This window comes from Gobio gobio, assembly GCF_949357685.1.
Source record: "Gobio gobio genome assembly, chromosome: 16".
NCBI lineage: Eukaryota > Metazoa > Chordata > Actinopteri > Cypriniformes > Gobionidae > Gobio > Gobio gobio.
In genome coordinates, this window is record NC_137109.1 from 52,435,889 (window position 1) to 52,453,388 (window position 17,500).

At 34.6% G+C, this 17,500-nt stretch overlaps 2 protein-coding genes across 4 annotated transcripts in view; both read left to right on the plus strand.

Moving 5' to 3' along the window:
* Positions 1 to 1,461: 1,461 nt before the first annotated feature.
* Positions 1,462 to 4,177, plus strand: nkx3-2 (NK3 homeobox 2). Its single transcript, XM_079839021.1, has 2 exons — positions 1,462 to 1,965; positions 2,661 to 4,177. The coding sequence occupies exons 1-2, from the start codon at positions 1,644 to 1,646 to the stop codon at positions 3,086 to 3,088; spliced, it is 750 nt and encodes a 249-aa protein (XP_079695147.1). The 5' UTR covers positions 1,462 to 1,643; the 3' UTR covers positions 3,089 to 4,177.
* A 5,472-nt stretch (positions 4,178 to 9,649) lies between these two features.
* Positions 9,650 to 17,500, plus strand: part of rab28 (RAB28, member RAS oncogene family) — a 44,638-nt gene continuing 36,787 nt past the window's right edge. The window contains exon 1 of one of the 3 annotated variants that reach the window (XM_079839023.1): positions 9,650 to 9,869. In XM_079839023.1, the coding sequence (XP_079695149.1) occupies positions 9,795 to 9,869 (75 nt within the window). In that variant the 5' untranslated portion in view covers positions 9,650 to 9,794. The remainder of the gene's footprint in view (positions 9,870 to 17,500) is intronic. The other 2 variants (XM_079839022.1, XM_079839024.1) reach the window with 2 other exon arrangements.

The window sequence follows — 17,500 nt, forward strand, 5'->3', positions numbered from 1 at the left end:
CATTTAAATGTGTGTGTGCATGTAAATGATGCTGATTCTGATTAATTTAGCAGGAGGATAAATATATTCTGCTGCTAAATTAATCAGATTCACAGGTAAACGTTATATTATATCATTTGATCGTGTCCCATTAAAAGTCAGCCGTGATTCTGTAATTTGTGTTGATTGAAATATTTTGTGAAACAAAGCAGCGGAATCTAAATTTTCCGTTATGACGCTTTAGTTAAAAATATGTAGGCATAATTCTCAAAAAAAACAAAAAAAAAACATCAAACCTGATCTCTGTAAAGAGGACCGATTATAAACATTTGGAATAAAATCCGGCGATGTGATTTATTATTCGGCATCATTTTACAATCAATTATTACATGTGATAATTTCCCGTTAATGCTCAATAAACTTGGCTTATTAAATATATTCATTTCAGCTATTCATTAATTGACTGAAATAACACGTTAACAGTAGTTTAGCTGGATTCACAATATCTATCATAATTTAAAAAAATATATATATATATAGGCTATATATGATGTATATGTCAGAGACGCGATATAACAAAAAGAAAATCTATTTTAGAATGATTTAATGCGAAACTTCTTATTTAACGCAATACATTTGAGGAAAAAACGGCTGGTTCAAAAATAAGAATCAGGAGGATTGCTGTCCGGTTTGTTATCATTAGGCGATTATTATTGAATTATTACTAGTGCTGTTAAATCGGAATGTGATGTGACGCATATTCATAAAAATCATATTTTTCTTGTACCGTTTTTAGGCCTGGTTCATTTTGAATGGCCAAAAGAAAACAAGCGCGAATATGACACGGGTAAGAGTCGACGTTTGCTTGACGAGATATGTTATTTTTAATTCGTTTATTTATTTTGTGGAATATACACACACGAAATCGGTCAAACTTGATTCGGACAGTGTTTTTATCAATCAAAAAATAAGATAAAGATAAAACTAATAATTCATGACCATATCTTAAATTAAAGAAGAGCACAAACACCTTTAGTCATAATGCGCTAATCAAACGCGAACAGTGAGTAGAGTTACTTACAGCTATTCAGCCTATAGTAGTGATGTAATTTATGGTGTAAATCCACTTGACCAGTGAGCTGAGAATAAATCACACATATGATCGAGTAGCCCATTTATGAGATGATAATGAACACGATTATTATAGAGTCGCGGTAAAATAATTCTGAGCGTTCAATCCGCGTTTTGTCGGGGCCTTTTTCGTCAGCAGCTCGCGTTTAGTTGTCAGTGTGATTTTAAAGGGTCATTGATATCTGTTCATTCTCTCCTCGGGTGTTTAAGGGTTAAAGGGTAAGGCGTTCTGGGTGTTCTGCTGTAAATATGAGCAAGTTCCACACAGCCAATCAGAACGCGCTACAGCTGCCCGACTGGCCAATGGGAGTGTGTTGAGGGTCAGTGTCGGCCGCAGGTGAAGTGGATAGTAGAGCTGTGTGTTCACACTCACACTCGCGCTCTGGCGACGTGGATGCGCATCCACAAAAACTCCCTTCACGCGCGGCGCGATGCGACCGAGCTGCCGCCACGGGGCTCAATCTCCACTCGACCCGGATCTGGAGCGCGTAACCCCGCTGCTGTGTGATCGACAGTGACTTTTTCTGCTTAAAATGGCTGTGCGCAGTAACTCTCTGATGCCGTTCTCCATTCAAGCCATTCTCAACAGAAAAGAGGAGTCTCGGCATCTCAACGATCTGGATGTGTGTTTTTCGAAAAGCGCGTGCTGGAAAATCTTCGATGAAATGGACGGAGCGGACAGGAGCGATGAGACGGAGCATAAGAACTACGACTCGGACTCCGGGCTGAGCGAGGACAACGACACCAAAGCGCAAAGCGACGCAAAGCCCGAGAAAGACGCAGATTTAGCGGACGAAACGGATCAGGAGTCCACGGCGGCGGAACACTGCAAGGGCCTGAGCGACTGCGTGTCCGGTGAGTCGAGAACCGTTTGCTTTGAGCTCCAGCAAGAACAGCTGCTTGATTCAGAACTCTTAAAAAGTTCTTAATTGGGATCCATCAGCCGTGGAACCACTAAAGATTCTTCATAGTGGGAAAACGTTCTTTATATTTCGTCACACTAAGAAAAAAATGGTTCTTTTATGAACTGGGTTCTTCTGTGGCATCACCCTTTGGGATCTTTATTAAGTTGGCTTGAAAAATTAAATTGAAACATTATTATTAGTAGTCTCAATGTTACATCCACCAAACTCATACTATATTTTCGAACTGATCCGATTTACGAGACAAACTCGGAAAAATCCCATAGACTTGCATAGAAAAAATGTTCAGACGAGCCAAGACTGTTCAAACTCCAACCGTCAAAATTCAAAATTTCAAATTTTGACAGTTGGATAGACTCAGTAAACTGCTATTCTATCTATCTATCTATCTATCTATCTATCTATCTATCTATCTATCTATCTATCTATCTATCTATCTATCTATCTATCTATCTATCTATCTATATGCTAGCTTTTAAAATGACTTAACTTAAAATTATTCCAAACTGAAAACCTTCAAGCTTTTAAAATGAATTCAAACTTTCTGGCAAGGCCTTTTCAAGCCACTTTCAAAGTTTGTCTTGTCATGTAGTTTTTAAACTAAAGGCGTTTGTGATTGTTCTCCAGACTGCAACGCGGCCGAGGAGAAGAGCGGCGATCAGCCCAAGCAGAGGAAGAAGCGTTCCCGCGCCGCGTTCTCTCACGCGCAGGTGTTCGAGCTCGAGCGGCGCTTCAATCACCAGCGCTATCTCTCTGGCCCGGAGCGCGCGGACCTCGCGGCTTCTCTCAAACTCACCGAGACGCAGGTCAAGATCTGGTTCCAGAACCGACGCTACAAAACCAAACGGCGTCAGATGGCCGCCGATCTGCTGGCCTCGGCGCCTGCGGCGAAGAAAGTGGCCGTGAAAGTGCTGGTCCGGGACGACCGGAGGCAGTACAGCCCCGGAGAACTGCTGCGACCGCCGCTGCTCTCGCTGCATTCGTCCTATTATTACCCGTACACGTACTGCCTGCCCGCCTGGGGCCTGTCCTCCTCCTGCACTGGGAACCAGTGACACCCGGACGCACGCACGCGCGCGCGCTCACGTATTTATTCTACCAAAGACAGTCGTTTACTGAACGGGAGATTTATTCACAGAACTGCCTCCAAACGCGGGCTGAAACAGCCTTTTTATTCGTCTTCTACCAAGGACTGATATCAGTTTTGCTCCCGTAAAAACACTAGGATTTTATTTCAGAATGTATGGAAAATGTTTTTAGCAAAATGTTCTTTCTTCTGGTTGGAAAACAGCACTTGATGTCGTTACCGCGCGTGCGGTTTTAAGGTAACGGTAAGCCTGGCACTTTCCCCCCCACAATTCAACATATTACAATCAGAGGAAAATATTGATCTGTCGAATGTTTGTCGGATTCTCAGCGTTTACTCGACATGTACCTGTTTTCATATTAGTGTAACGTGTTTTGTTTAATGAAAAAGAAAGCAAGCATTAAAGCGTATGAAGCATAATTTCATTCGTGTTTCTCGCATTTTATGAGATGTCATTTCTCTGTATCCTCAAAGCATGAAATTAATGAGCCGTGACATGAGCCCACTGGAGTCATTAAAATATTATTAGACACAAAACGGCAAAGACAGGTAATCATTACACGTAAAACAGCTCCGCGTCCGAGGGTTCATGTGTTATTTTAGGCTAAATATGTTTCAGATCATCAAAAAGTTAATCTATACAACCTCAGGCTATATTTACAGTGCAATGCTGGGTTGTTTGGGTCAAATATGGACAAACCCGTTGGTTTAAATGTATTAAATAAATTTTTAATGAATACATTTGTCCATATTTGACCCAAACATGAGCTGAAGCAACCCAGAATTGTTTATAGCTGAAATTACTGAAATGCATTGAGATGACAAATAAAGCTGTGCTAACAATAAAACAATGACCAATATGTTCAATAATAATAATAAGTAGTGGGTTTATGATTTAATGATGTTTTTTGTCTCGAGTTTCAAACGCTTTGATTTATGCGCGCGCGATCAGAACAAGGCCTCGCGAGCCTCCCTCATGTAATTGCACAGCGAATTCAATTAAGTATTTTGTATATAAATGTATGAATTATGTTTCAATAAAAATGTTGTAGCTTGCATTTCGCTTGATCTATTGTGGTTCTTCTGACATGGCGAATTAGTATTTCCGAAACTGACTGATTGGTAGAATAATGTGCTATAGACAAAAGGAACATTAAAACATTCGTACATGCATAAATGAATAGATAAAATATATTTTAAATCCTTTGAAGTAGGCCTATAGATGATGGTGGTGTATTATTGCATTCAGGTTGTAATAACTGCATGATTGTTGTCGGAGTTTGCGTTGAGGAGCAGGTGGAGATGATCAGTGTTTCAGGATTCAGTCATCGCATCTGTTCTGATGGATTCAGGTATGAAGAGCTGAAATGCACATTTTGTGTGTAAAGTGATTATAATGATTGCGAAACGGCAGATTTCCCAGCGCTATTGATATTCTGTGTTTTTGAGGCCAGTCTTGAGCGCCATGAAAAAAACCCGCGAAAATGAACGGATTATACCTCAGAAATTCATAGTCATACAAAATAGTTTGTAGACAGCCACACGATTTAAAATGAAACTCCTCGATTATTACTTTGCCATATGAGTCACATAAGGCCTGTATGAGCGGACCATTGACCTTTTATATCGCTTTAAAACAGCGAATATTAATCAGGATTCATCCCATTTGAATTGTTGGCAAATTTCAGGTGGAAAATTCTTGGATTGAATTGACAGACTTTTTAGATGAATATTTGACAATAATCGCCACATTAATGCCTCACTGTTGGTTATTATCGAGAGTATTTCAGAAACAATTCCGTTTGGTATTTTCCTCATGCGTGTATCTGTTTTGGGTTAACATATGCCAGTGCATTTGAAGACTTAGAATTGATGGTCCATATTTGTTTGAAGCCATTTCTCAGAGAGCGCGTGCATGTGCCGAGAGTGATGCGTCCAAAGAAGAGCACGAGCCTTTGCATTCTTCGGCATAAATGCAGCGAGTCCAACGGTTCAACTTTCCGGGAAAATGTGTGTAATGACCAAAAAAAAAAAAAAAAGAGAGAGAGAGAGCAGGGCCTTAAAGCTTTAGTCTCAAACACAAACGGGCTGATCTGGAAATCATTCGCAGATGGGGCTTCATTTTGCCACTCAAAATGCTATTGGCATTGAAACGATCGCATGCACGCGCACACACACAACATGAAGGTTCAGCGATTATTCGGTTCAGTAAAGATCCTTCTTGTCTGTACACGTAGTCCGTTTACTTTGAAGATGAATAGGCCTACACTTCTTCGTGTTTTATATCGATTTATTTGTTTGCATGTTCAGATGAAGAGAATAAAAAGCTCTTTGTGAAACTTGTTATGTGACGTCACAACGTAAATTCGAATTGAAACTTTGGTTTTAAAGAACGCGAAGGGTTTTGACGTGTGATTGTGTCATCATGTAATGAATTGCTCTGTTGTGTAACATGTATGTTCAGTTTGTCATGTTGGCGCTGGTCTATATTTTGACAGGATTTGCAACTTTAACAAGGCCTCGCAATTTCCCGGTACATAAGTACTTTTTTACTATCCCGTGAATGCCTGTGTATTTTTGGTCAAATTTTGGACGTCAAGGACAATTTCTTTATACACGCTAATAGAGCACGCCTGTCACACATAATGGCGCGTAATCAGGGCAATCATTTTCCCGCGCAGAGACATGAGCCAGTTGTTGTTCTAGATCAAGTTTCACATTTAATGAAAGAAAATGGCCATTTCAGACACTTCAGTCTCGTGGGTCAGAATCCTCGTCCACCTGCGAGACGTTCATTTATCTCCTAATTGAATTATATTTTTCTCTTCTTTATGTCTGCACATGTGCTTTTGCTCCGCGGGGTTTTTTTTCTCTTTCCGCGCGTTCTTTCTTAGGGTCCATCGTGAATCTCTTTGTACCTGCTCGAGCGTCCGAACATCAGTAATGCGGCCGTGAAAGACTCGCTGCTGTGTGCTGATGTGAAGCAGATGTTTCGCGCGTGGAAATGCTTAACAGGTGCTCGCGCGTGTTTAACCTCACGCCTCGCGCAGTTAACATGTCACAGCATCACGTCTAATTATCATGTCTAATTATCATGTCCAATTACACTCACGCTTGACTTTATGGGATGTTTCTGCAATAAATCCCGACAGATAGTTTACAATTGACCTTGCTTTTAAATATTATTTCAGATCAGATGAGTAGAGAAGTCACCGTAGACGACAACTATTTATTTATGTATTGTCTAAACTTAATGCAGCCTAATTCAAATAATAGGCTACCTATTAATAATTTAAAATAAAACTCTAAAATAATAATTACAATTCTTCACTCTCTCTCTCTCTCTCTCTCTCTCTCTCTCTCTCTCTAATATATATATATATATATATATATATGTGTGTGTGTGTGTGTGTGTGTGTGTGTTTCTAGATGTGTGATAAAATTGGTAACACTTTATTTTACAGTGTCCTTATTACATGTTACGTGTAGTAGTAGCAGCAGTAAATTATGCACAATTACACGCAACTAACCCTCAACCAAACCCTAATCCTAACGTGAGTAGGTTACATGTAGCCTAATTAATTAATATTACTCAGTTCTTAAATATATAATTACACTGTGCCTTAAAATAAAGTGTAACCTAAAAAATATAAGAATAACAACTTGGGAAAACACAATTCTCAACTAGAGATCGATAAATGTTGATGGATCACTACGCGTTTTTGCAGCAGTTGTGCTTATATTTGGTATATTTTGGTTAATCTGATGTTTTTCCCATATTTATTGTAAACGTGTGTGTGTGTGTGTGTGTGTGTGTGTGTGTGTGTGTGTGTGTGTGTGTGTGTGTGTGTGTGTGTGTGTGTGTGTGTGTGTGTGTGTGTATATATTATTATTATATAGCCTACCGGTAATTATAAAATAGCTATATAGGCTAGGCGATGTTCCTACAAATGTTATCAAGCTTCTGTTGCAATTAAACACAATTACATTGTTGTCTGAGGCCTATAACTGTTTTTTTTATAGTGTGGTTGTACAATAATCAAAACAATAATCAAAACTCATAGCATGTATTTTGTTGTCCATTGTCTCGGACAAACGGATCCTTGAAATCAGTCGAGATCCCGTTCCTCTGCGCGTCCCTTCCGAGCCGTTCCGAGCGTTCAGTCGTGATCTCACGGTCTCTCAGTGTCTGTCTGCTGATTTATTTCACCCGAGAGATCCCGGGAGCTCCATTAGGTCAAAGCTCTCCATGACTTTACGAAAACTCTCAGAAAATCCTCTCTTGGCGGCTCTATTTTTTGCTGCTGGCTGTTTTTTCTGATTCTTGAGTTCTCGCGTTCTTGAGAAGCTCGACTTCAGTCTGAGGAGTGTGTGACACGTGCTTCGACACACTGGTGTTTGATAGTGTGTGTTATCAGCTCACGTTTTGAGCCAAATACACACTCAAATAATAGATGAAATAGAAACTCGCAGCGCGATATCTGATCTCTAGGGTGGAGAAATCCCCCGTCAAAAGATTCTCCAACTATAGGCTTGGAAACATTTACACTCGAACAAATGTGCGATTTCAACGTTTATTTCTCACTTTAACAAACTGTGGTGATGTTATTTATGGTGTATTATAGTTTATATTAGAGATTACAGCAATGCATAGTTTAACTGACTGATCAAATCAGATTTTTACTCTATCAACTAAATCACGTTTCAGGTGTGATGTTATTAATAATAATATTAATAACACTGGTAACATTTGAGTTATTTCCTCATAATATCTGTAGATTGTGTCTCTGAAAGGAGGAGGTGTGTGTGTGTGTGTGTGTGTGTGTGTGTGTGTGTGTGTGTGTGTGTGTGTTCACCATATGACACCGACACACCCAGCAGTGTTTTACTGAGGCCAAGAACATACAATACAGATACACAAGGTGTTAGTCTTCTTTCTTTCTTTCTTTCTTTCTTTCTTTCTTTCTTTCTTTCTTTCTTTCTTTCTTTCTTTCTTTCTTTCTTTCTTTCTTTCTTTCTTTCTTTCTTTCTTTCTTTCTAAATACTATAAACACACCCTAACCGTTTTTTTTTTAATTTACACTTTTAAAAATAAAGCGTCTTGGCATTGATGGTTCAGTGAAGACTCTTTGACATCCATAGAATCTTTCCACTCCACTAAAGCTTCTTTATAGAGGAAAAAAGGTTCTTTAGCTTATTCAAATGTTCTACTATGAGGAGAAATGTCTCAAATGATTGCGTAATGTTTCTTTTTTTTCTTCTGGTGATAAACTATGCTTACGAGCTACTTAATTCATAACATTTAATCAAAATAAAAAATGAATTAAAACTAAATTAAATAATTAAAACTAAACCCATAAAATGATGGAACCCCATTCTCATCTACTTAACTTGTAGTTACTCACACACAACAGAAGAGCCATATTTGATTCCCCAAAGAGCATTTCCATGATCAGTTATTAAAATAACATTTTTCTTCTTGGCGTATATTTTAATAACCCTTTTCCATTATAAAGAAGCTTTAGTAGTTCCATGGATGTTTAAATTTAGGTCTGTGTAAACAAAGGCAATACCAAAATAAATTCACATAAAACATATGTAGAATATAAAATAGTTTTATTCAATGTATTTATAAATGTATTGATTGAATTGAGAGATCAGATAATTCTTCTACATCTGACAAATCCTGTTTAAATGTCTCAAATATAAATCATTAAGAAAGGTTTTGCAAATGTATATAATTTGAGAGACCGTTTTATCCAAAGCAGATGTGTGTTGTTTCTTATCCTCTATTCACTGAGATTATCTCTGTTTATGTCTTCATATCTCTTAAAAAAATGGTCACTTCTTCTGTATTTGGAAAGGATTCGTCTCATTAAGTTGTTTAATTGATAGTAATTTGGTATAATTTCTCTAGCCTATCATAATCATTACTGTATTTAATCATCATATATGATAAAAAGGGTTACTTCTGCTCATCAAGGCATTTATTTGATCATAAATCCAGTAAAACAGGGACATATTACTCCAGCTGTTCTCTATGCGAATATTTAGTAAAGTGTAATTTATTGCTGTGATCAAAGCTGAATTTATCATCAGTCTTTAGTGAAATATTTATGATTATTATCTGTGCTGAGAAAAAAAATCTACAAATTACTTTATAATGAAACTAAAATTATATATACATGTACAGTATGTTAATTTTATAACAATGTACATTAAAATAGAACAATTTAAACATGTTTGGCAGTTTTTTCATGCCAATAAAGCTACTGAAGCGCTCTCTTTCGCGCGCGCGCGCGCTCTCTCTCTCTCTCTCCATGGCAACAGGGAAGCGTCATGAAGGACGAGTCCATTCCGTTAGCGGCGGGGGAGCGGCGAACACAAAAACACAGTAAAACACGGTAAATCCCGCTCGCATTAAACCGATATCTGATAACTGGTGAGTTTATCCTGGCGTTGATCAGGAGACGCACCTCGCACACACTCATCTGGCGCGTCTGAAGCTGTTCGACAGTGAAGTGTGAGAGGATGATGAGTGTTGGTTTGCGCTGAGGGAAGATGGCGGCGGCTGGACCGTGATCAGATTAACCCGCTGCTCTTAAATCTCTATCTCTCATTCGACTGAGAGTTTGAGCTGTTATCTTGTGTAAACTGTGTTGACTTGTGGAGTGATGTCGGACTCGGAGGAGGAGATTCAGGAGCGGCAGCTGAAGATCGTGCTCCTGGGAGACGGAGCGTCCGGAAAGGTACAAAACACACCAGAAATCAATCAAAACATCATGAAATATCAGCAGAAGAAACACACATATAGTCAACATCACAACCACTACAATATCATAGACGCCTGGCAACATTAAATCACACACATATGGCTACTATGATAAGATATCACACTGTGTCGTATATAGATATAGTACGATAACATAGTAACGTATAAAGTAGCGTACCATAGTAACGTGTTTCACCGTGACTACTATATTTTACGATATCTGCAGGGTCAAACACTTCCTCATCTTCTGTTTAAATAGTGCTTTCACTGAAGTTGCTTTGCAGAATTGATGCGGAACAAACACTATCCAGCGTGTTAATAAGCTGATAAACTGAGGACATAAATGCATATCCAGTCACAGATGAGCATGAGCAGATTACATGAATGTAATGCTATATATATCAGCAGTTTGATTCTAGCTGGTTAATCTGTATTAGATGCACATGGAAGGCTTCATTCGTACTCTTGTCGTTTTATGATGATGGTAATGATGCTGACATGATAAATATAGATTGAGCGAGAAATACAGACAGACTTTAAGCTGTTAAGCTGGTCATTATATTTCAGTGTAAGCAGGTTGAGGAGCTCCATCCACTTACTAACAAACTTGGGTAACACTTTATTTTACTGCCATTATGTTACTATAGTTTTTACATAATTATATGCAACTATCCCTAATCCCAACCCCATTAAATCCATGTAGTTACTTAACATTACTCAGTACTTAAATGAATAATTACAGTGTAACAAAGATAACGTGTAACCTAAACTTATGTTTGTGTGTGCATGCATGTTTTTCTTTCCTTGCTGGGTAATAACATTTGTCTAAATATCCCCAATAGCAAAACATACAAGCATAATAATAATAATAATAATAATAAAATCAATTTAAAGTTTTATGGAATCCAATTTAATGGTTAAATTTAATGGTGTCTAAAATGTTGCAATCATAACAATTTCTTAAAAAGTACATCTTAAATTTTATTTGGTTTTCAATTTTTATTTTCCCATTTTAATCAGTTGAATTCATTGAGTTTCAGTCTAGCTCATTTAAAGCCCCAGTTTCACGTTTAGTTTGTCTGAGAATAGATGAATTTAGCAGAATTAATAAAAACGGCAGTGAAATTTTGGTGTTTTTTTACTGTGAACTCAAACAGAACCTCCTGAAGTTTGGGTTTTTTTCCTTTAGAAAGTTATACTTGAATGTTTTGGACTTCCAGATGAAATTTTGTGTACATGTAACGATCCCTAAGCAAGTTATAGCCATTCATTGTAATATTATTATAAGCACTTATCGCTTTTTTTTTTAAAAATGTTAATGTGTCCAAATAGATTAAAATTAGAAATGCTATTTTACTTTGTTAGTTCATGTAATCCCAAGTAACAAATGGACCGTATTGTAAAGTGTTACGAGTCTCTGTTGTCGTAATATCTCATACATGCGTTGATTGTCATTGTTCTTGAGGTCCGGTGTGATGTTTAAAGCGATATCTCGGATATCTTTGCTTTGTAAGATGATTGCTCCTTCAGAAACAAAGATAGCATCACTTCACATATTAAGTGTCCTATTAAACTACAGTACCAAGTTTGGAAACATCACTTTTAATGTTTTGAGTCTCTTCTTTTGCTCATAACTCCAGTAAAACAGTGACATATTATTCCAGTGTAAATAATCTGTTATGTGAATATGTAGTAAAGTGTCATTTATTCCTGTGATCAAATATGATGATTTATTATTAATGTTGTTTTTTTTATAGTCTGATGCTTTTTTTCAGGATTCTTTGATGAATAAAAAGTTAAAAAAGAACAGCATTTATTTAAAATATAAATCAATGTACACTACCTTTCAAAAGTTATTGACATTCAAATAATAATGTTCTATGTATTTGCATAATGTATTTCTTGAAAGTAATAAATACTTTTATTCTGCGAGGATGTGTTCGTGTTCAATTGATAAAAAGTGATAAAGATTTATATTGTTAGAAAATATTTCTATTTTGAATTCTTTTGCATAAATGCGTGATTTCTGAAGAATCATGTGACACTTCAGCTTTGATCACAGGAATAAATCATATTTTAAAGGATATTAAAATAGAAAAACGTTATTTTAAACTGTAATAATATTTCACAATATTACTGTATTTTTGATCAAATAAATGCAGCCTTGGTGAGCACGAGACTTCTTTCAGAAACATTAAAAATAGTAATGTGTCCAAACTTTTGACCGGTACTGTATACACAGTTACCAGAATGATAGATCAATTTATGATGTTATTAATTAAACATTTGCTGAACAAAAAAATCAGTTTAAAAAAATCATGTAATGGCTGAGTGAGCCATTTTACATTTATTGAACAAACTAATTCAAATTGATAAAACAAAGTAGTGTTACTGAGGAAAATTATTAAGACAATAGATTAGAGAATTTAAAAATCTGAATTATATAATTTGGCCTTGACTTTGTAACTTTACTCAATTGATTTTATTTTACAGAAACGAGGATAAACCAGTACTTTAACACAAAAATGATCATTCTGTCCTCATTTACTCTCCCTCATGCCAAATCTATTTGATTTTTTCCCCTGAGGAACACAAATATAAGTATATAATATATATATATAATATATTTTGAACGGTCAGAAGCATCATCTGTTGTGTGTGTCACCGAGTGAGGTTATTATCCTCCAGCTGTTTTATTAACGTCTCTCTGCAGTTAAAACACTCTATTAAAAGTTTTTTTTCCCCCCAAATTCCATTTTAATTTTTATGAAATCGTTTTTTTTGGACTCCATTTCAATATTTAGTAATCAAAAAGCATGTCTAATGAATTGAAATCATGAAACTTATACAATTTAACAAAAATGTATTAAACGTTTAACAAAAATGACATGTTTAGGGCCCAATGGAATCCATTTTATTTTTCACCAAATTCTGTTTTCTTTCATTTTTCAAGATTCCCATTTGAATGGTTTAATTACATTTTAATAATCAAAAAGCATGTCTAATTAATTGAATTCATAAAAACAATTTATTAATTAAAAAATATTTCATTTCTAAGAATTGTTTTATTAAAAATTTTAGTTACTGTTTTTTGACATTTTTGACAAATGAAGGCATAAAATATTAATTCAGTTTATCTTTTAAACTTTTTTAAAGTGCTGCACAAATGGATTTTAAAAAAAATATTATTATTATTGTTACTACTGTAATTATTATTGACATCACTGTCGCCGTCCTCACAAAGTGTTATCGTCACCATCTTTAGCATTGCTATTGTTTTTATTACTATTGTTATTATATTATTATTGATATTAGTATTGCAACTGTACTGTCAATACAGAATATTATCATCACCATATTTAGTATTACTATTATTACTGTTGATATTAATATTGATATAAATGTTATTATTATTTATTTATTTTCTGTCAACACATTATCTTTTTTTATTTATTTTTATTTATTTATTTATTATTATGTATATATATATATATATATATATATATATATATATATATATATATATATATATATATATATATATATATATATATATATATATATATATATATATATATATATATTATTTATCCTTTTTGTATGAGTACTAGCCTACTTCTGTTGTTATTATTATTATCATTATTATCAATATTATTATTATTGATATTACTATTTCCGTCAACACACCTTATCACCATCTTTAGTATCATTATTGTATTATTACTGTTATTATTATTACTGATATTATTGTTGCAGCCATCACAAAATATTATCATTATTATTATAAATGCCTTCACTATTTAAATACTTCCACTATTACTATTATTATCTGTCATTTCTGCTTATTTTTCATTGCTGTTATTATTACTGCTGTTTTATTGTTGTTTTTGTGTTCTGTGTTCGCCCTATGTTGTAAGTTTTGCACTCCTAAATAAAAATAAAAAAAAGTAAAAAAAGTGCTGCACAAATAAAGTTTTAATAATAATTATTATTAGTTTTATTATTATTATTGAGATGTAACTATATTTCTGGCACAAGTTAAACCAAACTTTGATTTAGTGTCTGTGTGTTTATGATATGACGATAGTTTTTCTGAAACGAAAGCTTATTGTGATTATTGGATGGCAGGAGCTACAAATAATGTTTCATTCAATGCATCAACTCGAAACCACTAAAAGATTGATTTTGAGATTTAAGACTCAATATTGGTTCATCAAAATTGTTCAAGATTTGCCCGCCCAAAAGTTGTGAAAGCATTAGGAAAGTCTCTCCGCTACACTAGAGTCTTAGGAAGGGCCAATTTTCCTACTAGAAATGTCTGTTAGGGTTTCAGACCACAGGAAAAATGTCTTTATCCTGGATTTCTCTGTTTGGTTTGTGTGGCATCCACAGAGAGAATGGCAGCGGTGACCCTCGCGGCCGCAGCAGAGGGTTCTGGGTAGTAAGGCGTGTATAAACCCTTCTGGCTCCAGATGGGGTTGTTTAAACGTCACTTAAAGCGGGAGGGAAAACAGACAGCAGCGCTACCGTAACGCCAACACAAACGTGTGCATTTGTGCTGTAAGTGTGATCCAGAACTGACCCGCTGGACTGGTCAAACCAAACGCCACTCAACAGAACCCGAATCTGAACAAGTCCAGCTTTATTGGTCTTCCAAACTGGGTTTGGTGAAGGGAAACTGCAAAACAGCTAATAATAAATCCAGCATTATTTTTTCATGCACTGGTCCGTTTTGGGCTTTTGCTTGTCTTCTTTCAGACGGGTGGAAAGAAAACGTCCAAAACACACATTTAAGTGTTTATTTGAATGTTGGCGTCTGTAGATTTCAATCACGACATTTGGTGATTCTATAATTAAAGGTACATTTGGTGTCCAAAGTCATTATTTTTTCAAATGGTTATATTTTTTAATTATTTTAATAATGTGTTACAAATAGGGCTGTCAAAAGATTAATCGCGATTAATCGCATCCAAAATAAACGTTTGTGTTTACATAATATATACTCTGTTAATTATTATTTATATATAAATACACACACAAGCATGTATATATTTAATATAAAAAATATTATTTTTATATATAAAATATTTATATATATTATATATTATATAAATGTATATACAGTATATACATGCAAATATTTCTTAAATATATACATGAATGTGTGTGTATTTATATATAAATAATAATTAACAGAGTACACACACATATATTATGTAAACACAAACTTTTATTTTGGATGCGATTAATCGCGATGAATCTTTTGACAGCCCTAATATAAATATAAATGTTTTATATATAAAAATAATATTTTTTTCTTAAATATATACATGAATGTGTGTGTATTTATATATAAATAATAATTAACAGAGTACACACACATATATTATGTAAACACAAACTTTTATTTTGGATGCGATTAATCGCGATTAATCTTCTGACAGCCCTAATATAAATATAAATGTTTTATATATAAAAATAATATTTTTTTCTTAAATATATACATGAATGTGTGTCTGTATTTATATATAAATAATAATTAACAGAGTACACACACATATATTATGTAAACACAAACTTTTATTTTGGATGCGATTAATCGCGATTAATCTTTTGACAGCCCTAGTTACAGATAATTTGTTGTGCCATGGATCACAAGATGTCACAGGCCTTAACGATATACAGGGCTCGTACGAACAAAGTCCTGGAAAACCACTGTAAACAGAAATCATTTGAATTATTGAAAGACGCTATATATGAAATTAGTGTTATTTTTTTCAATGAAACAATATTTTTATGCTAAATGAACACTGCACGTATATAAAGACATTTTGCATGACTATGAGTGTGATTTTGCTCATAAATATCCAACTATATGATACAGCTTTCATTCTTTAGGTCCATCATATATTCACCCAAAAAACCTCAGTTTGAATAAGGAAATATCTTTATCATAGTATTGTTTCAATGGTTAAAGTTGCCATTGCGTACTTTGCATGTGCTGCACTTAAATTGTACCGTTTTGTTTTATTAGTAATTTTTTACTAAAAGTAGTGCTTGAGAAGTCCTTAAAAAAGTCCTAGAATTTAATTTTACAGTATCTGTACGAACCCTGAATATAATATTTTCTTATATAGTTGAAAATCATGATTTATTGTTGTACGAATTAGTCTCAAATTAGTATCGTTGTGTAACCAAAATATTTTATTTTACTTTTCTTTTGGTAATATTTAATTTATGTTATTTATAAAAGCCCTAAATCAAAACATTTTCTAATTCTGAAACATTAAATAGTTTAAAATAACTTTTATCTTATACAAATATGTCCATAAATCTTGCGTCAATTCTGTTACTGTACCATACTTTGCCTTTAAATCTCCCACAACTAGGAAATTGTCACTTTTCCTCACTGATATGATCTAAAGCACTAAAAGGTGTGTGTGTGTGTGTGTGTGTGTGTGTGTGTGTGTGTGTGTGTGTGTGTGTGTGTGTGTGTGTGTGTGTGTGTGTGTGTGTGTGGTGTGTGTGGTGTGTGTGGTGTGTGTGGTGTGTGTGGTGTGTGTGGTGTGTGTGGTGTGTGTGGTGTGTGTGTGTGTGTGTGTGTGTGTGTGTGTGTGTGTGTGTGTGTGTGTGTGTGCGCCCTCTGCGTGTTCGCCCTCTGCGTGTTAGTGTGTTATTTAGTAAAACGTCACAAGTGTTAGCTGTTAGCAAGTGTGGCAAAAAAGTTTAAAATGGTAAATTCTGTTGCTGTCAAACTCTGTCGCCAATGTTATTTCTACACATTGCCTAATTTGTCAGTAACAGAGTTGACGAACAATACTATAAAGATTTTTTTTTTGTTAAAAGTAAAACAACTAGGAAGTAGTTTGTGGTTATCAAGCATTGAATGATTCATTTAATGTTTTCAGTAATATACTGGAAATAATTTCTGTTAGTGAACATTTTTAAAATGCAAAATGTATCGCCAATTATAGAATCGCTCACATATATTTAGAATTCGTTCTCCACTTCGGTAACACTTACACACACTAAAACTTGGAGTTTAATTCATATCTATATTCTGAAGATTTCTTGTGAGGGGTTTGTTCATATAACATTCACACTGATTTATATAACACTATATTCCTAAAAATATTGTTAAAATGTGTTTTTTTCCAGCTGTTGACAGTATTTTCTGATTTATGGAGTGATAAAAAGAGAAACCCAATATCCCCTCACTAAAAACCTTTAACTATAATATATCAACACAATCAAACAAGAATTTTGAACCTGGATTTATACAATGTTCAGATTTATGTGCTGGAAATGTTAATTTAATTAGACAATGTCTCATATGCATATTTAAACATGACATTTCAGAAAACGTCATTTTATAAAACAATTGACTTGATGTACTGTGATTAATCTACTGTAAAGAATTAGTTAACATTTGTACCCTACACTATAAGACGGAATAAATTGACAAAATTAAAATAAATGGAGAACTGTAAAGTTTAAGTTAGCAGAACTTGCATTTTTATTTTGTAATCATACATTTTAATTGCTCTGAACTTGAAGTATTTGAGTAAGCTAATTCATACATTTAACTTAAAAATATCATGTAATCGC

What these genes read in the sequence shown, in the direction of transcription:
- nkx3-2 (XM_079839021.1), top strand. Translation starts at nt 1,644, where the DNA reads ATGGCTGTGCGCAGTAACTCTCTGATGCCGTTCTCCATTCAAGCCATT. An exon ending in CCTGAGCGACTGCGTGTCCG is followed by an intron (nt 1,966 to 2,660) that starts GTGAGTCGAGAA and finishes ATTGTTCTCCAG; the next exon opens with ACTGCAACGCGGCCGAGGAG.